The sequence below is a fragment of the Elgaria multicarinata genome, chromosome 4 (assembly GCF_023053635.1).
Source record: "Elgaria multicarinata webbii isolate HBS135686 ecotype San Diego chromosome 4, rElgMul1.1.pri, whole genome shotgun sequence".
Taxonomy (NCBI): domain Eukaryota; kingdom Metazoa; phylum Chordata; class Lepidosauria; order Squamata; family Anguidae; genus Elgaria; species Elgaria multicarinata.
Window position 1 is genome coordinate 24800456 of NC_086174.1, and position 21271 is coordinate 24821726.

Here is a 21271-nt window from a genome sequence, read left to right on the forward strand (position 1 = left end):
CTTATATTTGGTCAGAGGCATAACTACAGAGAGAAGGAGCTGCTGTAAAAAGGATGGCTTCTGAGTGAAGGAAAATGAAAGAGAGAGCAAAAGGTCACGCAACACAGCTTGGCTTAGCATTGTCAAGTCCCATCTGCTTGTCTTCTCTCCACAGGGCAGAATACATTGGATTATTGTACACTCAAAAGTTCAGCAAACCACTTGGTACTTCCCATTGCAAGAGAATGCCTTTTAGGCGTTCGAGGCTTGTTAGGACTTTGAGACTGTCATGCTTCAGGGCTTTATCCCCTTGGGTGCTTTTTACAGATAGAGACGTACCGTTCAGAGCTGTCACAGTGCCCAGCAAATGGAAGGTAAAGACTAGAGACAATATAATTTCTTCTGACTTTATCTCAGGGAAAGTAAAACCATTTGATGATTAGATGTGTGGGACATAGTGCCTTTATGTCTACTTGAGCTAATTTCTTCGGCTTCTTTAAAAGAGCACTGCTCCCCTTTGGCTGCTCAAAAGAGAAGGTCACTTTTAGAAAACTTTACTAGGGAAAAGTCATACACTTAACGATGCACTGGAGAGAGAGGTGGTTTTAAGTGGAAAATATTTGAAGTTAACCACAGAGAGCCGAAGTGATGCAGCATTAGAAATACATATATTACAAGGACTAAAACATATTATCAGTCAGCTAGCTGCGTCTTGAAGATTCTAATGGTAGATATAATCTCTGTAACATAGAAATGATACCGCATTTTTTTTTAAATTTTTTTTACATGAACTAAATAGCTAAAAACATCAGCACGAATAAACATGATTTACTTGGCTCAAGATTCCCAGTGCATTTTGAATTGAAAAAGGGAGAAAGCTCACATGTTTGGTATAAGAAAGACCTCTGAGCATGTTGCTTCTTTATGGACACGTTTGTCTAGGAGAACTTTTCCCCTGAAAACTCTTTTGAGTTTGAAACAAGTTTGGAATCCTGCAGTGAATAAATTTGCTTACCTTCTTAGAAGTCCATTGCACTTTTGTGCTCTTGGATGGTGCCCTCTTGTTGTTGGCTTAAATATGATACCACCAAGTTTTCTGAGATTCTGTCAGGCACCAATTTAGTCATACTAGCTTGGTTCCAAAGAGCTGTGGGCAGAATTCTGCTTGCGCAACACAGCCTCCTCCCTTCCTTTTGTAACTTCTCAGCACCCCCCCCCCAAAAAAAAAATCCTTGCCCCTGAGAATCAGAAGATCCTCCTTGAGGGCTTGTGATGTGGTGAAAGCAAGTGAGCTGGGAGTGGTGTGGAATTGGTGGCCCGCCCCTTGCACAAACAGAAATGTCTTCTGCTCACTCAAAGGACCCTGTAGATCCAAGCCACTATCTTTACTTAATAAGCTGCAATGTAAATAAATCTTACTGGAGTGAGACTTGTATCATCAGAAATGAGTGTCTGGTTTCTGTCATGCTAGACCTATGTTCCTTTGGATCCAAAGGCAGAAGCCTGTATCCTGCAGCTAGAGGATATCTAATCTAATTGCTATATTACAGTGTATTAACATTTAGTTGTGGTACATTTGTATATAGCTAAGCGAATGAGGTTGATTTTATAGTGAATGCTCCCTTCAGACAAATTAAATGGGAAATCAGTGTGTGTCCTGAAGCAAAAACCTAATCCAAGTCATATGAGGCAGCCCCCATTCTGAAAGCAGAGAACAGACTTTGAACCAAGATATATTTTGTCTAAATTTGCATTGCTTTTGAATTTGTACATTTTTCCTATGGTTTTGTTTGTTTGGCAGGATCTAGTTGGGATGGGTTTTGGGACATGTCTGAGGTAGTCAAGATGTTGGGAAGAATGAAGGTGTTTGTTGGGATGTTAGGAGGGAGGCAAGAAGAAGAATCCTTCCAGAATAAAGTTTCATGACTTGTCAGAGCAATAGGACAAGTGATTTACTACTCTTCCCCTTTATCTCTCTTCTGCCTTTCTCTCTCTGTTCCCCCTTCTCTCTCTCTTTCCCCTTTCCTTTCCTCTCTCTTTCTCCCTCTCTTCTCCATTTCCCCCTTTTCTCTCTCCCTTTCTGTTCTTTTTCCCCTTTCTCTCTCTCTTCCCCATTTCTCTCTTCCCCCTCTCTTTCCCTTTTTCTTTCTCTCTTCCCCTTCTCACTTCTCCCTCTCTCCCCTCACCCCGCTTTCTCTCACCTCATCTCTCTCCATTTCCTTCCTCAGTTCCCTCCCATCCTTCCTTGCCCTCACCAATACAATTATTGGGCTTTTTTTCTTTTTAAAAGTTACTGTTTGCACCAGTGGAAGCTATATTTAAAAGCCCAATTGCCGTGCAGGGGGGTTGGGTTGTGCTGATGAGAAGCAATGCTTGTAGGGTGGATGGGAGGGGGGCAGGTTAATGGTTTATTTATTTATTTATTTATTTAATTACATTTATATACCGCCCCACAGCCGAAGCTCTCTGGGCGGTTTACAACATAATGGTTTCTTCATCAGGATGGAGAAGCGCGTTAGAAATAAATGTATTATTATTATTATTATTATTATTATTATTATTATTTTGTCTTGTGACATAAAATAGAGAATCCTAAAAATAGCAATAATATGTTGCCTTTTGTGGTGTGATTGCTGCTACAACATCCTCACCTGTGGTTGAATCCTACGTAATATCAGTAATATTCTAATGTTTTGATCACATAGGTATGCAAGATGTCATGGGTGCATCCTATGCCAGCACTGGTGGCCCCAAGCTTATTGCCATCCACATAAACCAGGGGCTTCAGTAGAATGAAACGTAAACATTTGAACAAATTTAAAATTTGTGGAGTATTTCACAAATTCCGACTTCATTTCCCCCATCATCATAATTTTCTGTAGGACCTTTGTGGCTGTTACTAAACATTATGATTGGCAATATTTGTGAAATTTGTACTTTTGTGTATTTCACAGGTGTGTGTTGTGAGAGAGAGAGAGAGTTTAAATCTTATTGAATCTCAAGTAAGGTTCATGGGTAATAGAGCACAAACCAGACGAACCAACCAAGTGAAGGTGCTGTGACAAACAAGCAAATCAGTTTGGTGAAAAAAGTAGCTTGTGTAAAGAAAGGAAGATTGTTAAGTTTGCCTTAAGAGATACTGGAACAAGTCCAGGGGTAATTCTAAAAGGTTGAACTTGACCCCTAAAATAAATAGCAAGCAGCATGGATTTAATTATGATTTTGTTGCACACATAATTTTCACATGCTTCTGCTTTAATGATATGTGGCACAATATCCTTTGTTTAAAATGTCCTGAAGTGCTTTATTACTTTTACAAGCTTCTTGATGTATATTATCTTATAAAAGCCTTGAGCGACTGCTATAAATGCATGTAGTGTTCTGATTTAGATTTTATGCTACAAGAAAAGAATGCTAGAGAACTGGACTTATGACAAGTAGAAAATTAATATCTCTAAGTCTGCAGCATGGTTTCAGGTCTGCAAATTAGACATGAAATCAGTCTATAAATTGGACTAATAGTGACCAGTTTTCTGCAGAGAGCTTAATGGTGTTTTTTATAACGCCAATGCCATGAGGAAAAATGAGTGCTAAAATTAACCGTTTGTTGTGAATCCAGGATGAAAAATATTGCAGTTGCAAAATCTAATTAAAAATGGTAGTGATTTAAGAGACTGGTGAATAAGTGGCACAAGGAATGGGGTCCTTGCTAAATTGGAAGTTTCCACATTAGAACTCAGCTTTTAAAGTAGCTGTTACATTTAGAACTTACACCTTTCAATTTAAAATGCTTCATTATCAATTCAAGATAATTAAAATAAACATTTGAGTGATGCAGCATTGCTTTTAAGTAAGTTGTCTACTTTTGTAGAATGATGAAGGTTTTTCCCTTGTAAAGCTTCACAATTTTTTTTGCTTATTCATTTTTTACTTTTAAGTATTTTTGCATTTTATTCATCATATTCATTTTATTTGTGTTTTGAACTCCTTTTTACATTTCATGTTAACGGAAGACTGTCCATTTTGTTTTTATAAATCACAGCCGTGTTGCAGGTTATCGGTTTTATAGTGTCAGAAGTAATCCAAACTCTAATCTTTTCAAAACAAAAACCTGACAACTTTTACAGAATAAGAGTTTTAGATGAGTTACAGCTGTTGAGCAGCTGCTTAAAATAGGTCTCATTTTAACCCAACCAACAAGATGTATGAGGAATCGAATTTGTGTCACAAATCCTGTCCTACTGAGAGCAAATTCTTAATACAAAGACTACTGTATTCTTTACTGTATCCTTTACTAAGAAGGTGAAGTTCAGGTCAACAGGACTGAAGTCTCTTGAGGTCCAAGAAACCTGAACAATCGATCACTGAGTAAATATTATCGTGGACTGGCAAAAGATCCCTGATATTTCACAGGTGGGAAGAGAGGGAGGGGCCTCACATGAGGAAGTGAGGGCCCCATCCTCATCTTATTTCCACTTCATCCTACTCCTCATCACACCAGCTCTTCTATCTCCCCAGCGAAACTATTTCCCTGGTTGCCTTTCTCCCGTCATCTTTAACATCCCTCTGGGATTGCTCCCCACCCTATCTCTTTATCTCCCCTCTTCAGTATTCTGCTGGCATTTATTCTCTCTTTTCCTCCCAAGCACACATCTTAGGAATGAGTGGCAGCTAATAAGTTATATCAGAGAAAATAAAAATATACACTTGAGCTGTATGACACCATAGTACTGTGTCCAGTTTGGGGCATTGCACTGTAAGAATGACCTAGATACATTGGCAAAGGTTCAGAGGAGGACAATGAAGATGGTCAGGGGCATGGAAAACCAGTCCTATCTTGTTGAAGGAAAGGTTGAAGGGACAGGATCTGTTTATCCTGGAGAAGAGAAAGCTCATGGGGGACATGGCTGCACTCTTAAAATACCTGAATGTCTGCCATATAGAAGAGGGCGGACTTGTTTTCTGCTACTCCAGAGGACAGGAGTAGTTATAATGGGTTTAAGTTGCAAGAGCATAGATTTTGGATAAACGTTAGAAGAAATGTGTTAATGATAAGAACAATGGAACAAATTACTTTGAGGGGTGGTGGACTTTACTTTGCTGGTGGTCTTCCAGCAGAGGCTGGGGGGGGGGGGGATGCTTAAGTGCTGTATTTCCTGCTTTGAGCAGGGAGTTGTGCTAGACTCTCATCAATACTAGCAAAGTTTCCTGAAATCTCTAGGCAAAGATGGTTGAAATCCCAAGCCTACTCCCAGTTCTAGGCAAAGATGGTTGAAATCCCAAGCACACCTGAAATCAACTTGCTAGATGCAGGGTTGTCATTTTCTACTTGAAAAAAATTAAGTCCATTTGATCTTGGTGCTTGATGGTCTGCAAGGCCCCCTCCAACTCTATGATTCTGTGATACTATTTTTTTTTCACAGACTCAGTCATAACCATTTTCTTGAGTTTTAAGCTACATTTACACTTTTCTGTTCTTCCTATTGTAATTTTACACACATGTCTGTTAGTTCACTTACCAAATGTAGTGCGTTTGCTTTCCATTGCTTCTCATGTGTTCAGTAGTTCTGATCCATCAATGGATATACTTATTAGTTCATACATATGATCGGGCAGAAGTCAGCTTCTTTTAGAGCATAACTATTTTATTCTGCAACGTAAAATAACACTAAACAGTAATTATTGCATTTGGAAGTACCCAAAGATGAATTCCTACTTCATTAATTCCAGGAAACATAGCACCAAGATCGGATTGAATTGAAGTTTCTTCAAGTAGAAAATGGCAACGCTGCATCTGGCGGGTTGTGGGTTGGTGGGCAGGGAATTTCAGCCACCTTTGGCTAGAGATTTCAGGGGCCTTTTGCTAGAACTCAGGGGAATGTAGGGAATTCCTTGGAGCCTAGCCTTTGAGAACTATTAAGAAACAAGCCTGTTCCTCTCTACAGAGCCACATCCTGGGTTCTCTTTCTTGGTCACTCTAAAGTGTGACACAATGTTGACAGAGGAGGATGACGCATTGGGAACTTCGTATAGACTCTTATGATAGGGAATTATTGTCTAACCCAAGATGTAGGCTTGAAAATTCTCATACCATATTAGATTATACGCTTAAATCTTTCACTTATAAGGATGCCAACTGCTCTGTTTTCCTCTCAAAGTACATTTGTGTGTGTGTATGTGTTTATAGCTTTAATTAAGAATTCTTTTAATAACACCTTTTAAACATGTCAAGCTCGGTTTTTAAAGCAAAGGAAATATAAACTGCAGCCATTCAACATATGTTTTGTACTTGTGCATTTCAACTCGGAGAAAATACCAAGGCTTGAATAAAAAAATACGGAATGTTCTTATTTATGGGAAGATTGAGGTTGAGCTAATCCTAGCCTAATAGCTTGTGGTTGTCATATGTTTGTTTATATGGTCATTTGTAAAATCATGCCCATTCCGCTAGGATCTGGAAGGCTCATAATATTTAAATACACAACTGTTCATGTTGGCTTAGAATGGTGAAGCCATTTCAGTTGACGTTGCCTGGCAAATGGTTTCACTTTGTAGGGTAACTATGTTCGAAACGTTTGTTTAAAAGAACAGAATCCAGGAAAGACACTTGCATATCTGATTGCAAACATTTGATCTATGTTCAACAATTGTAAGAGGGGAAGAAGAGGGAAGAACTGAAATTCCCTCCCCCCTGCACACACTTCTTTCCTTCGGCAGTTCCCCCAATTATATCGGCAATAATAATAATAACAACAACAACAACATCGAGGCTGGGTACAACACAAATGCAAACACCATAAAATACATATAATTGATTAAAACATTTTAAATGAAAACATTATTAAAAGCAGCACATTATTAAAAGGCATCTTAAACAGCATAAGGTGGTGGGAAAGAAACCTGTGGAGAAAGGATGACATTGGGCCTGTTAAGACTTTTGGTTAAGCAGCAGGGTTTAAGGTGTCTTGTGTGATGTGTTTTGCTAAACCCTCTCACTAACCACAGTCGGACCATCTGCAGCAGGGTTAGCGGCTCTAACCATGGCTAAAAATGTTGTGTGTGACAGCACGTCTTATTGTTAGTGCTAATGCCAGAGAACCACAGTTTTGCTAACCACAGAGCCTGAAGTGTTGTCTGAACAGGCCCTATGTATATTACAGAAAACGTCCACCACTGATATGTAAAGGGTAAGAAGAATGCTCACCTGTAGTAGGGCAGGCTTTGTGATCCACCATATTAATTACCATATTAATTACATTTTGTGACAGGTCCCACTAGTTCTTTCTGATACTCCATTCAATAGTGACACTCTTGATACTGTCCATAATACTAAAAAATGTGTAATATAAGTTTTTTCACAATAGCAAGAAATGTTGATACACTTCTATCCAAATACTTCTGATAGCTACAAAAGTCTTAATAGACCGTATTTACCTTTTCCCAAAACGTGCGCTATGAATTCTGCTTGATAACAACCACCACCAGTACTGTTGAATTATGGATGTTCCCCCTTGACACAGTTGAAGCAGCCTCAGATTGGAGGAGAGCAAACATGTTGCCTTCCAATCGCTTACCTGCTTCTGCTTCACTAAACAACTGAGGAACAGCCCATTTCTGGGTTATTCTGTGTGATGTCTGAACTTGGAACTCTGGATTGTTGAGGGGAAAATAATCCGGAATTTTAACTCTGGGTTGTTGAAGGAGAAATTAAACAGAGTTTTAAACAATGGTGTGTTCTTCCGTAAAGCAGAATTAGGTGATTGGTTGCGAGCTCACTCAATCCTGTACACTCCTGTGTGCTCCCAAACAACCCATAGTTAACAAACTCTGGATTGTTTAATCATGCCAAATAAGTCTCTATAACACATTTAACAGAGATAAAACCCTGTCTTGCAAAGTTTAGAATCTGAATAAACATATGGAAGGAAGGGGGTGATAAAGAAAGAGGGTGATTCAGAAATACTATGGAAGATGTTGCTCTGTGGTTTTGTCCTTAAAAATCAGTACTCTAGATTTATTCACTCATGCTACATTAGAATACGTGAGCCTCTTTTGTTTGCATATGTTGGGTTATGAGCTAATATTTTTGTAGCACCAGGCTCTTACTGTAAAAATTTGGGTGTAAAATGTCATTCCTGAGAGAGAAAGTATTAATACAGTTATGTAAACAGTGCAGTGCTCTGAGGAAGAAGGCACAACATAATTTGTTAACAATCATCATGAAAGGTATGGAGTTGATATTATTTGCTTGGATTTTACTCAAAACAACTACCCGAAGCTTTTGCACATGCCGGGCCTGGCTCCCTCCTCTTCCCCACAGCACTGTCAATGCACTTCACTGCTCCTTGGCAAAAATGTTAAGCTATGTGGTGGCTTTGTCATGTCAGATATGCAGCATGAGGTGGACTGAGCCCACCAAACTGTTATTAAATCGCCTCTTTTGCAAGGTGCCCCGAGCGATCTAGCTGATAAGATGCTTTCTGTGCCAAAATGTCTGCATTGTACGCCAGAGATGCCGAGGTGAAAAAATGTGTGCATGAAATTGGCTTTGCCACCTGGCTCCTCCCCTCCCCTCCAGCTGTGAAATTTTACATGGGCTTCCTGCATGACAGCACAATATGCTGTTGTCATGCCAGATGCTGCAATCATGTTTTATTTCTAATTGATGACCTAAAAGGTTTTGCCTCCGCTTGATTGGAGGGAGTCTTCAGGTTATGTTTTCTAAACAAATTGGAACAGCCTCACATAAAAGTCAGAACACTGTATCACTCTTGTTTTGCTTCTTCTTTTTAAATAAAAAGTTTAAGGTTTGACTTTCACAAGGCCCTCTTCACACTTCTAGACCCCAGATTCTTGTTTTGACAACAGTATTTTGAAGATTATGAACACTCTTTCATGTTTGTCCCGACTGACCTTTAAAGGAAACTTTAGACAGATTGCTACCCTGATCGCGTGTATTTTTAACTCTTTATATATAGGTTTTAAATGGAAAGAAAAATCAGATATCTTTGAATGAAAACAAAATTCAAGATTATTATAAGCCATTAAAAATATATATGTATGTCTTATTTTTCTCCAAGAAATTGATGGAGAGGTAATTTTACCTCCAATAAAGTTTTTTAAAAAACCACTACATGATTAATGTTTTGATGCTTTCAATTTTTTATTACAGTATTTTAGAATATTTACATTGACTGCTAATTTTATTTTCTGCCAAGGAAAGAAGCCATGTGATAAATTCCAGACCTGTAGTAATGTTAGTCTATGGCAGGAACAACTAAGAGTCTTCTGACATCTTAAAGTCAAACAAATATATTGTATCATAAGCTTTTGTGGGCCAGAACCCACTTCCCTGTGGTTCAGAGCCAGAGAACCCAAGATTTATTTAATCCATAGTTAACCCATGGTTTGTTAACCTATACAGGATTTGTCTGGCAGACAGTCGAACAAACTGTGGCTTGTTTTCCTAGTCCCTGGGTTGTTTATTTTCCTGACTGCCCCCCCACAGTGTCCCAAATGCCATTGCAGTGCTGTAGTCCTGCCATGTTGTTTTTAATTGGCCACTTTGAGGCCCAGTATTACGCAAAAGGCGGGATACAAATAATAATAATAATAATAATAATAATAATAATAATAATAATAATGTTGTTTTATTTTTGTATTTGTTTATTATTCTTGTCTTAATTCTTATAAATCACCTTGCTTGGTTACAGAAACATGGTATAATAAATTATTAATAATAATAAATAATTAATAATGCAATTAATAAATACAGAGTAGCTGTGAGGCAGGAGTACAGAATCTCAGGCCTGTGGGATAAGTCTGGGTCACCTGAGGTCCCAATCCGGCCCTCTGGGATTCCCCACATGGGCATGCTCCCTTTCCCAGGGCCAGCCCTGCAATTGGACAGAGTGAGGCAGCAGATACTGGGAGGCAGCAGCAAATATTTGGAGGAGGGAGCTTGTTGGATCCACCCCACCCTCCCAGGGCTAACTGTCATCTTGACCCTATGGGGAAGAAGAAGCAAGGGAGACAGGAGCAGGCAGAGACCATCAGAGCCTGCTTCGTTTGGAAACCCCCCTCCCCAAACAGGGCTAACTGTCATCTTGACCCTGTGGGGAAGAAGGAGGAGCTGTTGGTCTGCCCCTCTATTGGGACCTCCCCCCACCCCTGGCCAATCATTTGATTGTTTTGTGGCTTTTCCACAGTTCCCCCTCCCCACCACACTAAAAGACTGAAATCCCTCTCCTAAGGCCTAGTTACTGTTATTAAGAGATTTAAGGCACAACCCTATGCATGTTCAAACAGAAAGAAGTCCTTCAATTCCCAGCATTCTTCAGCCATGCTGGTGTTTTTGGTATTTTGGCTCTGTCCCATTTTTCCTTCGGCCCCACCCTCCACTGGAATGTAGTCCTCCTGGGAGCTTCTCCCAAACGGAATTCAGCCCTCAGCCTGACAGAGATTCAACATGCATGTTGTAAGAAGTATTGTCTGTCAGGACATCAGTTGAGAGCAGCAAACACTGTAGTGAAGGGAGCCAATCTTTCATTTGCCATCGCTGCTGATTTTGGAGAACAGCAAGGATTGGCTGCTGAGGGAGGCCTGGAACTTTGCTATCAGATTTTAATTGGATCATTATGACTTGATATGATATGATTCAATCCTATGTAAATATCATGTCAGGAGCTGTTTTGTTTTAATTTCTTTGTGCTATTTGATTTTGATTTTGTTGGCTACCCCAAGGATGCTAATTGAAATAGGGGAGGTTCTTTAGATAATACGTGGTTCTCTTTATATGCTCAGATATATTTGATCGTCTCAGGTAAATATGTTCTGCACAATGTTTGCAACTGTGCTTTCCTTGACTATCTCTTCTTCTTCTTCTTCTTCTTCTTCTTCTTCTTCTTCTTCTTCTTCTTCTTCTTCTTCTTCTTCTTCTTCTTCTTCTTCTTCTTCCCCAACCCTTCATACATTTCCTCCCATTCTTCTTTGGTAAAATAATACTGTCTTTTAAAGGCTGTTCTTGATCTGTACCACTGGAGCTCCAATTGGTAATTATATGAGCCATTATTATAGGAAAGCATTTCTCTTGTAAGCTGTAGTGCTTGCACTGATTAACCTTTTGTGATTTTGACAAGAAAGGCATATGTGAAAGCCTTTGAATTCACAAGTTCTCTGTTATAGAAGCCGGCAGATCAGATGTCACCAGTGTAGTTCTTTCTAAGCCAAGCCTGCAAACTGCCATTGTTGGTGTATGTTAAAACTTGTAATAAAGGATGTGAAAACTTGTGCGTGACCGAGCAGTGAACTTAATGTTAACTATGCATCTTTATCTTTATCAGAAGGTGGGGATGTAGACCTTTGAATCTGGAATGGCTCGTGAGGCATTCAGTTATGTGTCACACATATACACACACTAACGAATGGACCCTGCTTCATATGGATTGGAAAAACCCTCCCTTTGATTCAGCGAAGCTTTCAAAGGAGCTATGCAGCCACATTGTGCCTGCCCTGCCTGAGTGAATACATGCCCTCCAGTACTCCTATAGACCTTTGAGGGAGTGCTGCCTCACAGCAGAGGGAAGGGGATGGCCGTATAACTCTGTCCTTCGAACTACTCTCCGCCACAGGCTTCAAACTTTATTGACTGCAAAGCTATGCACTGGTTAAGGAAGTCTGTCACCTAGTAACTGAAGATGGTACTGCAGGCTTCAAACACATGGCCATGTTTGAATCAATTAATTTTAATTAATGCATTAAAAATTAAAATAGGCCCAGAGGTGCACACTCCTAGGATTCCCTTAGCATGCATCCCAAGTTTCAGATGTATAGGTTTCACAGTCTTGGTGCTATGGTGCTGTCAAACAGACACATAACCCCTTTTATTATTCGAGATATAATTTCTGTGTGTGTCCTTTATGTACTAGTATTTGCTCACATAAGCAAGTACTAGGATTGTTCTCTTGTCTTGTTCACTTTCTGATAAAATGCCTGCGAACCTCTTTAAGCAATGCATGAATAATAATGGATGTTTAGTTAAATGTTGCTAGCAATGGGATTCTTTTAAAACTCTAGACACTAGTTTGGAAGGGCAGTTTCTATGGTTGGTTGCTTCAATAAAGGTAGGACCCAGTAGAGTTGCAATGCTGGTGCTAATGACATTACACAAACATTGATATATACTGGCACAACATCATTAGTGCTGCGACAGCATTGGATCCTACCCTAAATTTCTTTACAGACTTTCAGCTGCTGGGGTGATTCTGTGTGCAGCTGCCCCATGTGCTGAACTGTCAAAACTGAAGCTTGGAACATCATCTTGGCTGTGAAATACTCTCAGGCTCTGGACTGCCCCTGCCCACCCAAGATGGCCATTGGATCCTCCTGGACAAGGAGGGCTATAAAAGCCTTCCTGTTTGGACTGGGATTTTGCTGAAGCGATACGGTCTTCTTGGCTCTGGCATGTTCCTCAGTGTTCCTCGGCTCTGACTGTCTGGCTTTGTGCCTCAGCTTCAATTCCTGGTTCACCTCTGAAAGCTGCCTAGAGGTTAACCTAGACACTGCCTAGAGGTTAACGTTGACACTGGCTCACGCAGCTGTGGGGCCCCTACCCAAAGCTTCCCTTGTTAGCGCTATCAAGGGAAAGCCTGGGATTTCGTTGCCAGTGCTAAGGCTGGTATGGAGAACCCTTGCTTAGGAGGACATAGATAAGGGAACTTACCTAGCGCTAGTGTGTGCGTATGGTCTTGTCTGTGCTTTGTATGTGAGGAAATGAATGAGTATGTTAGTGTGCGAATACGGGCATGCATGTGCATGCACATGGGCAGCCCCTGCCTCCCCCCCGAGAGACACTGGATATGACTTTTGGTGCTGAGAAGGTTGTGGACTTCTGCCCTTTGCCCTTTATCATGTGCCTCTTCTGCCCTCTCTGCTCTTCTATCCCTCCCCACAAACCCCTCCCCTGCCACACACACATACAATTGCCAGCTTATTTGTTGCTTATTTATTGCCAGCTTCTCATATTACACTTAAGGTTAATCTTGAGTCCTCTTGTAGTCTGTGAAGACTTGGCAGCAGGTGATTCAATAACACGAAGACACACCTGGACCATTCTCAGTGTTATCCCTCCACAATTCACCAGTTGGTTTCTCTGTATGGAATGGGGAAAACCATCTAGTTCTTTGCCTCAGACAGCAAAATGCCTTATGCCCTACATTGTTTCCAGAGAATTCTGTTCCTAGCATTAACCAACTCTGGCCCTATTCAGACAACATGCTAAGCCATGGTGGTTAAGCATTTTTTTGCATGAACCATGACTTAGTGTGTCGTGTGAACCATTCCTAATCATGGTGGCTAGATAAACATGGTTTAAACACGTTCATTAACCATTTGCTGCAAAAGGGTTAGCGGACTAACCATGGGTAACCATGGCTTAGCATGTTGTCTGAAAGCTCATCAAAGGGCATTTCCGTCATTTGCTACTCGGATATATATTGCTTTAAGTGTAGAGATTCCATTTAACTATTTGAGTCAATGCATCTGAACTGAAACAAAGAACTGTTTTTGGTTTTGTCTCTCTATGTAACATCAGGAGTGTTGAACCTCTTTCAGCACAGAGGTAAAAAGAAATTGAAAATAAAATTTGGCAATATCATGATGCCCTCATACAAATCTAGAGTGTGGCCATACTTTGAATACTGTGTACAGTTCTGATCACTGCACCTCAAGAAAAATATTGTAGAGTGGGGTGCAGAAAAGGGACACCAATTTTTTTTTATTAATATTTTTTATTAAACGTAAACATACATCAATACAGTAACCAAAAAATTAAAAATTAAAATCATAATACATAGAATTGAATGACCTTATAACATTTCTAATTTCATATTTTGACATCATCCCATAACATAAAGTGCACCCCCCCATCCCGGGATCTATTCCTGTTTCCAAAATCTCATTGTTTCTTCTGGAGGTGGTTTTCCACTCCCCTTAGATAATGCATATTCTAGGAACTGATTCCAAATTCCCTCAAAATCATTCATTTTTGTTATCCTTACTTTTATATTACATGTCAATTTATCATTTATAGCAATATCTCAAATCTCTTTATACCAATCTTCGACATGATAATCTCCTTGTACCTTCCAGTTCCTAGATATGATCAACCTTGCTGCTGTCAGCAAATTCGTTATCAGTTCTTTTGTTTCTTTATTACAATTTAATTCTCCATATAATGATAGCAATGCCACTATAGGTGTCTCTTCAATCTTCATTCCAACAATATCTTTTATCTCTTTAAACACCATTTTCCACAATTTTTGAACAAATTCACATTCCCACCACATATGTAAATACGTTCCTTTTTTTTTGACATCCTCTCCAACAATTTGCTGAATTCAATTTATTTATTTTATTTAATCTCACCGGGGTTAGATACCACCTCCATATAATCTTATAGTAATTCTCTTTTATCCTCACTGACATGTTTCTCAGCACTCTTTGTCTCCATATTCCCTCCCAACTCTGTTGCCCTATTTGTACCTTCAAGTCAGTTTCCCACACCATCTTGCCCATATTTTCTGACTCCCCCTTCCCAACCAATATTCTATATATTTCACTCGTTAAACCTTTTATCATTTTATTTTCTCCTTTCTCAATTTCTCTCCTTAAGATCAACTACTCAAATTTTGTCATTTCTCTGCACTCTCCGTTGTCCTTTAACCATTTCTTTGTCCACTGTTCTAATTGATAATAATTTAACCACGATAAATTCTTCTCCTTTAATACCTCTTCTAATTCTTCTCGAGTGTTCATCCTCCTTAACCAATTTTTTAGCTTCATTATATCCCTCTATTAAAATTTTCCCCAATTTATCTTTTAGGTTCCCTGGAAAATTTCCTAACATCACTGGTGTTATTGGGGAAATACTTGGAAGTAAATCCTTTTATATACCATATTTCCCAGTGATTTTTTAGAAGGGGGTTCTCTATTTCTTCCCCCCGTTTTTTATTATATTCTCTAAAAAATATATTTTCCAATTTCCAATCTTTGTCCATTCCTTTTCTATCCTCCAACCAACTTAAGTCTCCTATTCCTAACATACTTTCTACTATGTGTCTTAGTCTATTAGCTACATAATATAATTTTATATTTGGGAGTCCTAATCCTCCTTTTTTGTGTGTTAAATACCACCTTTTTTATTTAATCTTGCTTTCCTAGGGACACCAAAATTATTAAGGGACTGGAGCAATATCTAGGAATGTTTAGCTTAGAAAAAAGTGAGTGAAGGAAGACATGTTTGAGGTGTATAAAATTATGCATAGAGTGGAGAAAGTGGATAAGGAGTAGTTTTTTCATCGGACTAACTATAGTAGAACCGGGAGTCATCCCATGAAGCTTAATAGTGGGAAATTCAGAACAGATAGAAGGAAGTACTCCACACAGCCCATAGACAAGATGTAGTGATGGCTTTAAGAGGAGACTAGACGAATTAATGGAGGCTAAGACTATTATGATTGTTACTCATAATGGTAGCTACTCATATAACCTCCTGTATCAGAGAATGTTCTGAATAACTGTTGCTTGGAACATGAGCAGGTGGTGCTAAATTGCACTCATGTCCTTCTTCTGGGATTTCCCATAGGTATTTAGTTGAGAATGCTGGACAGGTAGATGTTTGGTCTGATCCAGTTTGGTCTGATCCAGTATGATTCCAGTATGGAGACATGTTCCAGGGGAGAGAGAATGCAGACCTGGAAGCTGGGGAAGTCTGATCATATCCAGTCTTACTTGTGAATTCACAAGTTGCTTTGAACAAATTGGCCTTAAACTCATTTCCCATACTCTAAATGAGGAATAACAGTGATCTGCATAATTAATTTATTTCATTTATATTAATTTACATACCACCTGATTGGCAAAATTGTCTAGGTTGTTTCCAAGTTAAGATAGTTGAGATGAATAGAATTATTATTTTGAACGCTGCTATTAATGTCTTATAGATTTATTGCTACTACTACTACTAATAATAATAATTTATTTGTTACCCGTCTCTCCCTCTGGATCGAATCTACTTTTTCTTGGTCCTCACTTCCTGCCGCATTCCTTCATGCCACATTTATTTATTTGATTTGTACCCTGCCTTTCTACCAAAGATTGGCACTCAAAAATAGCACCATATCCCATACTATCCTACAGGGTCCCCGAGCTTTCATGAACAGCTTTTGTGAGGGCGGGGTGAGGGCGGGCAGGGAGCTATAATGAGTAAGGGGGATCAGTAAAAATTGGGAATTCCACTATTTCCACTGGTGCAAAGTCTGGTGCACTACTGGTGTACCGTTTCCACTGGTGCAAAGAAATACTCAGATAGAGCTGTATCTGTCTATCTACCTCTTTATATATATATATAGTATTTCTCCCAACTGTTGTGCAATTAATTGTGGGCACAATTAATCTGACCAATTAACAGTCATATCAAAATATTGATATTTGAGGAAATAATGTGTGTGTGTGTGTGTGTGTGTGTGTGTGTGTATCTTTCCAAGTTAGAAGGCAGCTTTTTAGATTGGATCATGTGAAAAGTGTACAACAGACAGCTAATTACAGGATTCAGTAGATACATAAATATTGTGCATTTTTATGTAATGTGTGTAGCAAAGCTTATACTGGGTATAACACAAGAGAGAATATACAGTAATTAAGTTTAATGCAAGTCAGTACAGGAAATATAACACTGATTTTGCCGCACTTGTACTTGTTGTGTGCACATTTCTGAGCCCAAATTTGACCAATAAGGCCTTACACGTCTCAGGACCGCAATACCTGATGGAGTGCCTCTCCCAGCATGAACCTATCTGTATACTACCCTCATCATCTGAGGCCTTCTTCTGAGTGCCTCTTCTGAGGGAGGCTTGGAGGGTGGCAACAAGGGAGGGGACCTTCTTAATGGTGGCCTCCCGATTATGGAACAGTCTCCCCAGTCAGGCTCACCTGTTGCCAACACTGTCATCTGTTGGGAGCCAGGTTAAGGCCTTCCTCTACTCTCAAGCATCTGGCAGCATATGATTAAAGTTTTTAATTGGGTCCTCGGATTTGTTATTGTTGATGTTAAAAATGTCTATATGTGTGTGTCTGTTTTTTATGTTTGTATGTAAATATTTTTATATTATGTATAATACTGTATTTTTAATCTTTGTAAGCTGCCCAGAGAGCTTTGGCTATTGGGCAGTATATTAAATGAAATGAAATTAATGAATAAATATTTTTGCATTATATACCAAAAACAGCTGTTTCAACAGAAGAATAATTCTTGCTCATACTGTCTCTCTTAAATTATGCTGATAGAATGTTTGTACCCTTATAACATTGGCTAATTTAACAGAACATGGCAGCTACAATTAAAATTCATTTTTAAAAATGTTCAGTTAACCAAATTAATCTTTTTAGAGAATCCATTAACTGATTTAGTCAGCATAATCGAAAATAGCCTTTTATGTTCTAATTGTCTACTATTTTGTATTGTGAGGCCATATTTTATAAATTACTGCACAGAGTTTTTGCCCTTTTTATGCAAAGGGTATGTTTTACCTGTGGTCTTTCTTGTATTTTTATTCTATTTTAATGTATTTTTATTGTACTTTGTCACATTGTGATTTTAGATTGTTGTTAGCTGTCCTGAGTAGTGCATTGACATTAGAAGGAAGGGAAAGAATTTCTAAACAAATAATTTTTAAAAAAAGTAGAAGAAAAGCTTCAGCTGTTTATATAATTTGCCTAAACTAATTAATCTTTGCTTCAAATGTTAGCTAAGGGAAAATATTGATATCAGATTACTACAGCATGTGGTCCTTTTAATCTACTGCTGGCATTATTATTATTATTATTATTATTTTAGTATATAATTATTATGCTTTTCAGTTTACAAGTTTCCTTTTCATTTATTTTTAAAGCTTCATTGATGAGAATTTGGGGCATATTTGCAAGAAATTGCATTTCCTCATTTGATATTTTATTTTTGTTTATATTATGGCATTGTTTTTCATGCAGAAAAAAACAGAATGAACATTAAGAACACTTGACAAAATGTAACAGAAAGTACTTTCTTAGTCCTGCATTTCACAGAACACCATTTTCTGCTTTGTTTCCACCCCTTCCCCCCAGTTTCCATAGCTAGACGTGTACAGGACCCATTAGCTGAGCTAGTGAAAATTGAGCCTAAACACATTGGAGTCGGAATGTACCAGGTAAGGAATTGCAGATCATTTTAATCTAAGTATAATCCAACATGATATGAAGAAACACCGAAACAGTGCTCGGTAATTAAGTGTCAACTAGTTATATGTCTGCTTTAAAAGATTTGTGGAATGGTCATAAATATTTATAAGTCCTTGTGCAGGTTTTGTCTTTAAAAATTCTCTGGCTTTAACGATTGCGACTGAGACTTAGCAATGGCTGCAGCCAGATTTATTGTCTATTAAAAACATCAGATCAGGCTGGTAACTTGATCTCCAAAGCCTTCTCCCTTTCACATAGCTACAACAATGGGTTTTTTAAGCTCTCTTGGGAAAATACTATAAGATATTGATTCTCCACTCAGAAGCTATTGGCCTGTGTCCTTGTCTGTGATCTTTCTTGAGCTAATGTGTTTATTTCACATACTTTTAATTAATTAAAGGTCCACTGTGAAATGTTTTAATGATACAATGTTTGTGCCAATATGTATATCGGTGGAATTCCAAGTGATTCTGAAACTGGATGTTCCATAAACTGTATGTAACCATGTATTGAAGTTGATGGAATCCATTGCATTGAAAAGTTATGTTTAACATATATTTAAGCATTCCCCCCTCCCTCTGGAATTCTTTCCTGAAAGGGGATTGTAGCATAAGTGAATCCTGAAACATTTTGGGGGGAGGGGGAGGAGGAAATGCTGCACCAAGCAATATAGTTTTAGAGGTCTCATTCAGCAGATGTAGACGTGATCGCAAACAGAATGTCTCCCCTTCTGTATAAATACTGTGACACAGGCAAATTTTCAATGAAAGCAGAGCTCTTTTCAAGAGGGAATGGATTATTGGGAATGATGGACAGTAATTCTATTGAGTGACACATTTAAGAGTTCCACTATTGAGTAGAAGCAGGTAGATTTGATACCCATTGAGCATCAAACAGTCCATGACAGAAATCAAAGATATAGCACTTTTTTTCCAGTATGCTCAAGCCACTTCATACATTATCACAGTAATATTTTACGATTTCCTCTGATGGAAGATGAAGGGGCAAACTTCACATAATACTTAATGTGTCATTAGCAACCACATCTGTGTTTTTCAGGTTGGAATCCTGTACAGACCTATCTTCGAGAAAGCCTCATTCAATTTGATGGGGCTTACTTCTGAGTACACGTACATAGGATTGAGAGAGAGAAAGAGAGAGAAGGCAGGAGGTCATCACAGTTTTCATTGGGACTGAAGTGCACAGGGCAGGGAGATTTAATCCTTTCACTCCCTGGCTGTAGTCCTTATGAAAATTGTCTCCCTCCAAGCTGTGACTAGCCCTGCAAAGAATGCTTCTGGAAGCTGATTTTCATCAGGACTTCAGTAAGGGAAGAAAAGGCAATGCCTTCTGTCCTTGTATACTATGGTCCCAAAGAAAACAAAACGCAGAAATGTTTATAAACTGTGTAGTGGCATGTCTACTCTGACCCTGAGAGAGTATTAGCTTATTCTTTGGGCCAAACAAATGTTTGCCAAAGCACACGTAATGGAACTATACATACTAGCTATCCCTAGTCTCATGTAAGCAGATGTAGCCCTGATTTGGATCGGTACCTCAGTAGTCCAGGAAGGTGGTTTTTTTTAAATAATAATAATAATAATAATAATAATAATAATAATAATAATCCCCCCATATGTTTTTGGAGAAATTCCACCACCACTACCCATGGGGGAGGGGAGGAAGATAAAAACCAAATGTTTAGTTTGACCCTAAGTTGCCCAATGGGTTCATGTCTGCGGTGGAATTTGGTCTAGATAATTCCCAGCTCAAGGTCTTAGCTACTACTGTTCTCCAGCTCTCTTGTTAATAAGGCTAAACGTGATGAACACAGATGAAATATAAATTATAATAGGCTTAAACAAACAAAATATACTATCCATCTGTTCTTGGATGTGAGATTATACCACTTCTTCAAAAATGACCAGACTCTGGCAAACCTCCAGATGTAGGGTACTTGAAAGCTGCTGGACATACAACCAAGGAGCTTTCTTGCTCAGATGAGAGGGCAGTCTTGATCAAACCTTGAATGCACCCAAATGGGGAGAGTCAAGTGCAATCATTACACACGACAGACACCTCCAAGCTGCAGTGTTTGCTCTGACCCCTGTTCTGATAGCCGCTCCTGCTTCTCCAAAAGGGTAAAAGAAAAGTTCCTAGTTTTTCAGAATATTGAGTGGGCATCAAGGAGCTGATAAAAACACTTTGAAAAAAAATGTAGAAACTACAGAATGTAGTTTGATTAATAAATGAGCATAACAGCCAAACATTGCGGGGTGGGTGGGTTGTAAATTAGTATCAGTTCATGATCAAAATACGTGACCAGTGCCTCTTGGCTTCTATCCATAAATCTTGTAAGGGTACACAAATCAGAAGAGCAGAGAGGCCTTGCATAAGTGATGTGCTCCTGCCATTTGCTAGAACGTTGACTTGAGCTGCTTGAGTAATCTTCTGGTGCTCTAAAGGCTGCACTGGCCTATTGTGGAGACAAGGTGTTGTAATACTCTGATGTCAGGAAGAGGACAAGTGCATTTTGCCAGTTCCTATCCACTCCCCCAGTGACAATACAGAGCAGAATACCTTTAGGTAGCCAAATCCTCTTGTCAGAAGTTTTTAAGTGAAAATATCGCCCCAGAAGGTATATAGGATGCATAAAGGAATTGTGAATCACCCAAGCATTCAGTGCCACTTTGGGAGACAAATTGCTCAACTTGTTTGTCAAAAGACTGATTATCCGTGGGCAATAGAACAAGTCTAAAGAGAGAGGATTAAGTGATTATGACTTTTCTTCCTTTAAGCACACTTTAGTTATTTGTTTTCAACTCAGAAGTTTGAAGAGAGGAAGACCTCTTGGATAAGTCCATCCTGAGATAAAAACAAGGATGATCTGATGATAGTTGCTGTTGGTACCAATGACTTTCCCCCCACTTTTTCCAGTTTTGATGAGAATCTTGGTATTAAGTGTGTGTGTGTGTGTGTGTGTGTGTGTGTGTGTGTGTGTGTGTGTGTGAATTCTTAT

The 21271-nt window shown here is 38.9% G+C and overlaps 1 protein-coding gene across 1 annotated transcript in view; it reads left to right on the forward strand.

The window, feature by feature from the left end:
* Positions 1-21271, forward strand: part of SRBD1 (S1 RNA binding domain 1) — a 207178-nt gene that overhangs the window by 88410 nt on the left and 97497 nt on the right. The window contains exon 16 of the mRNA XM_063123963.1: positions 18139-18221. Within this exon, the coding sequence (XP_062980033.1) occupies positions 18139-18221 (83 nt within the window). The remainder of the gene's footprint in view (positions 1-18138; positions 18222-21271) is intronic.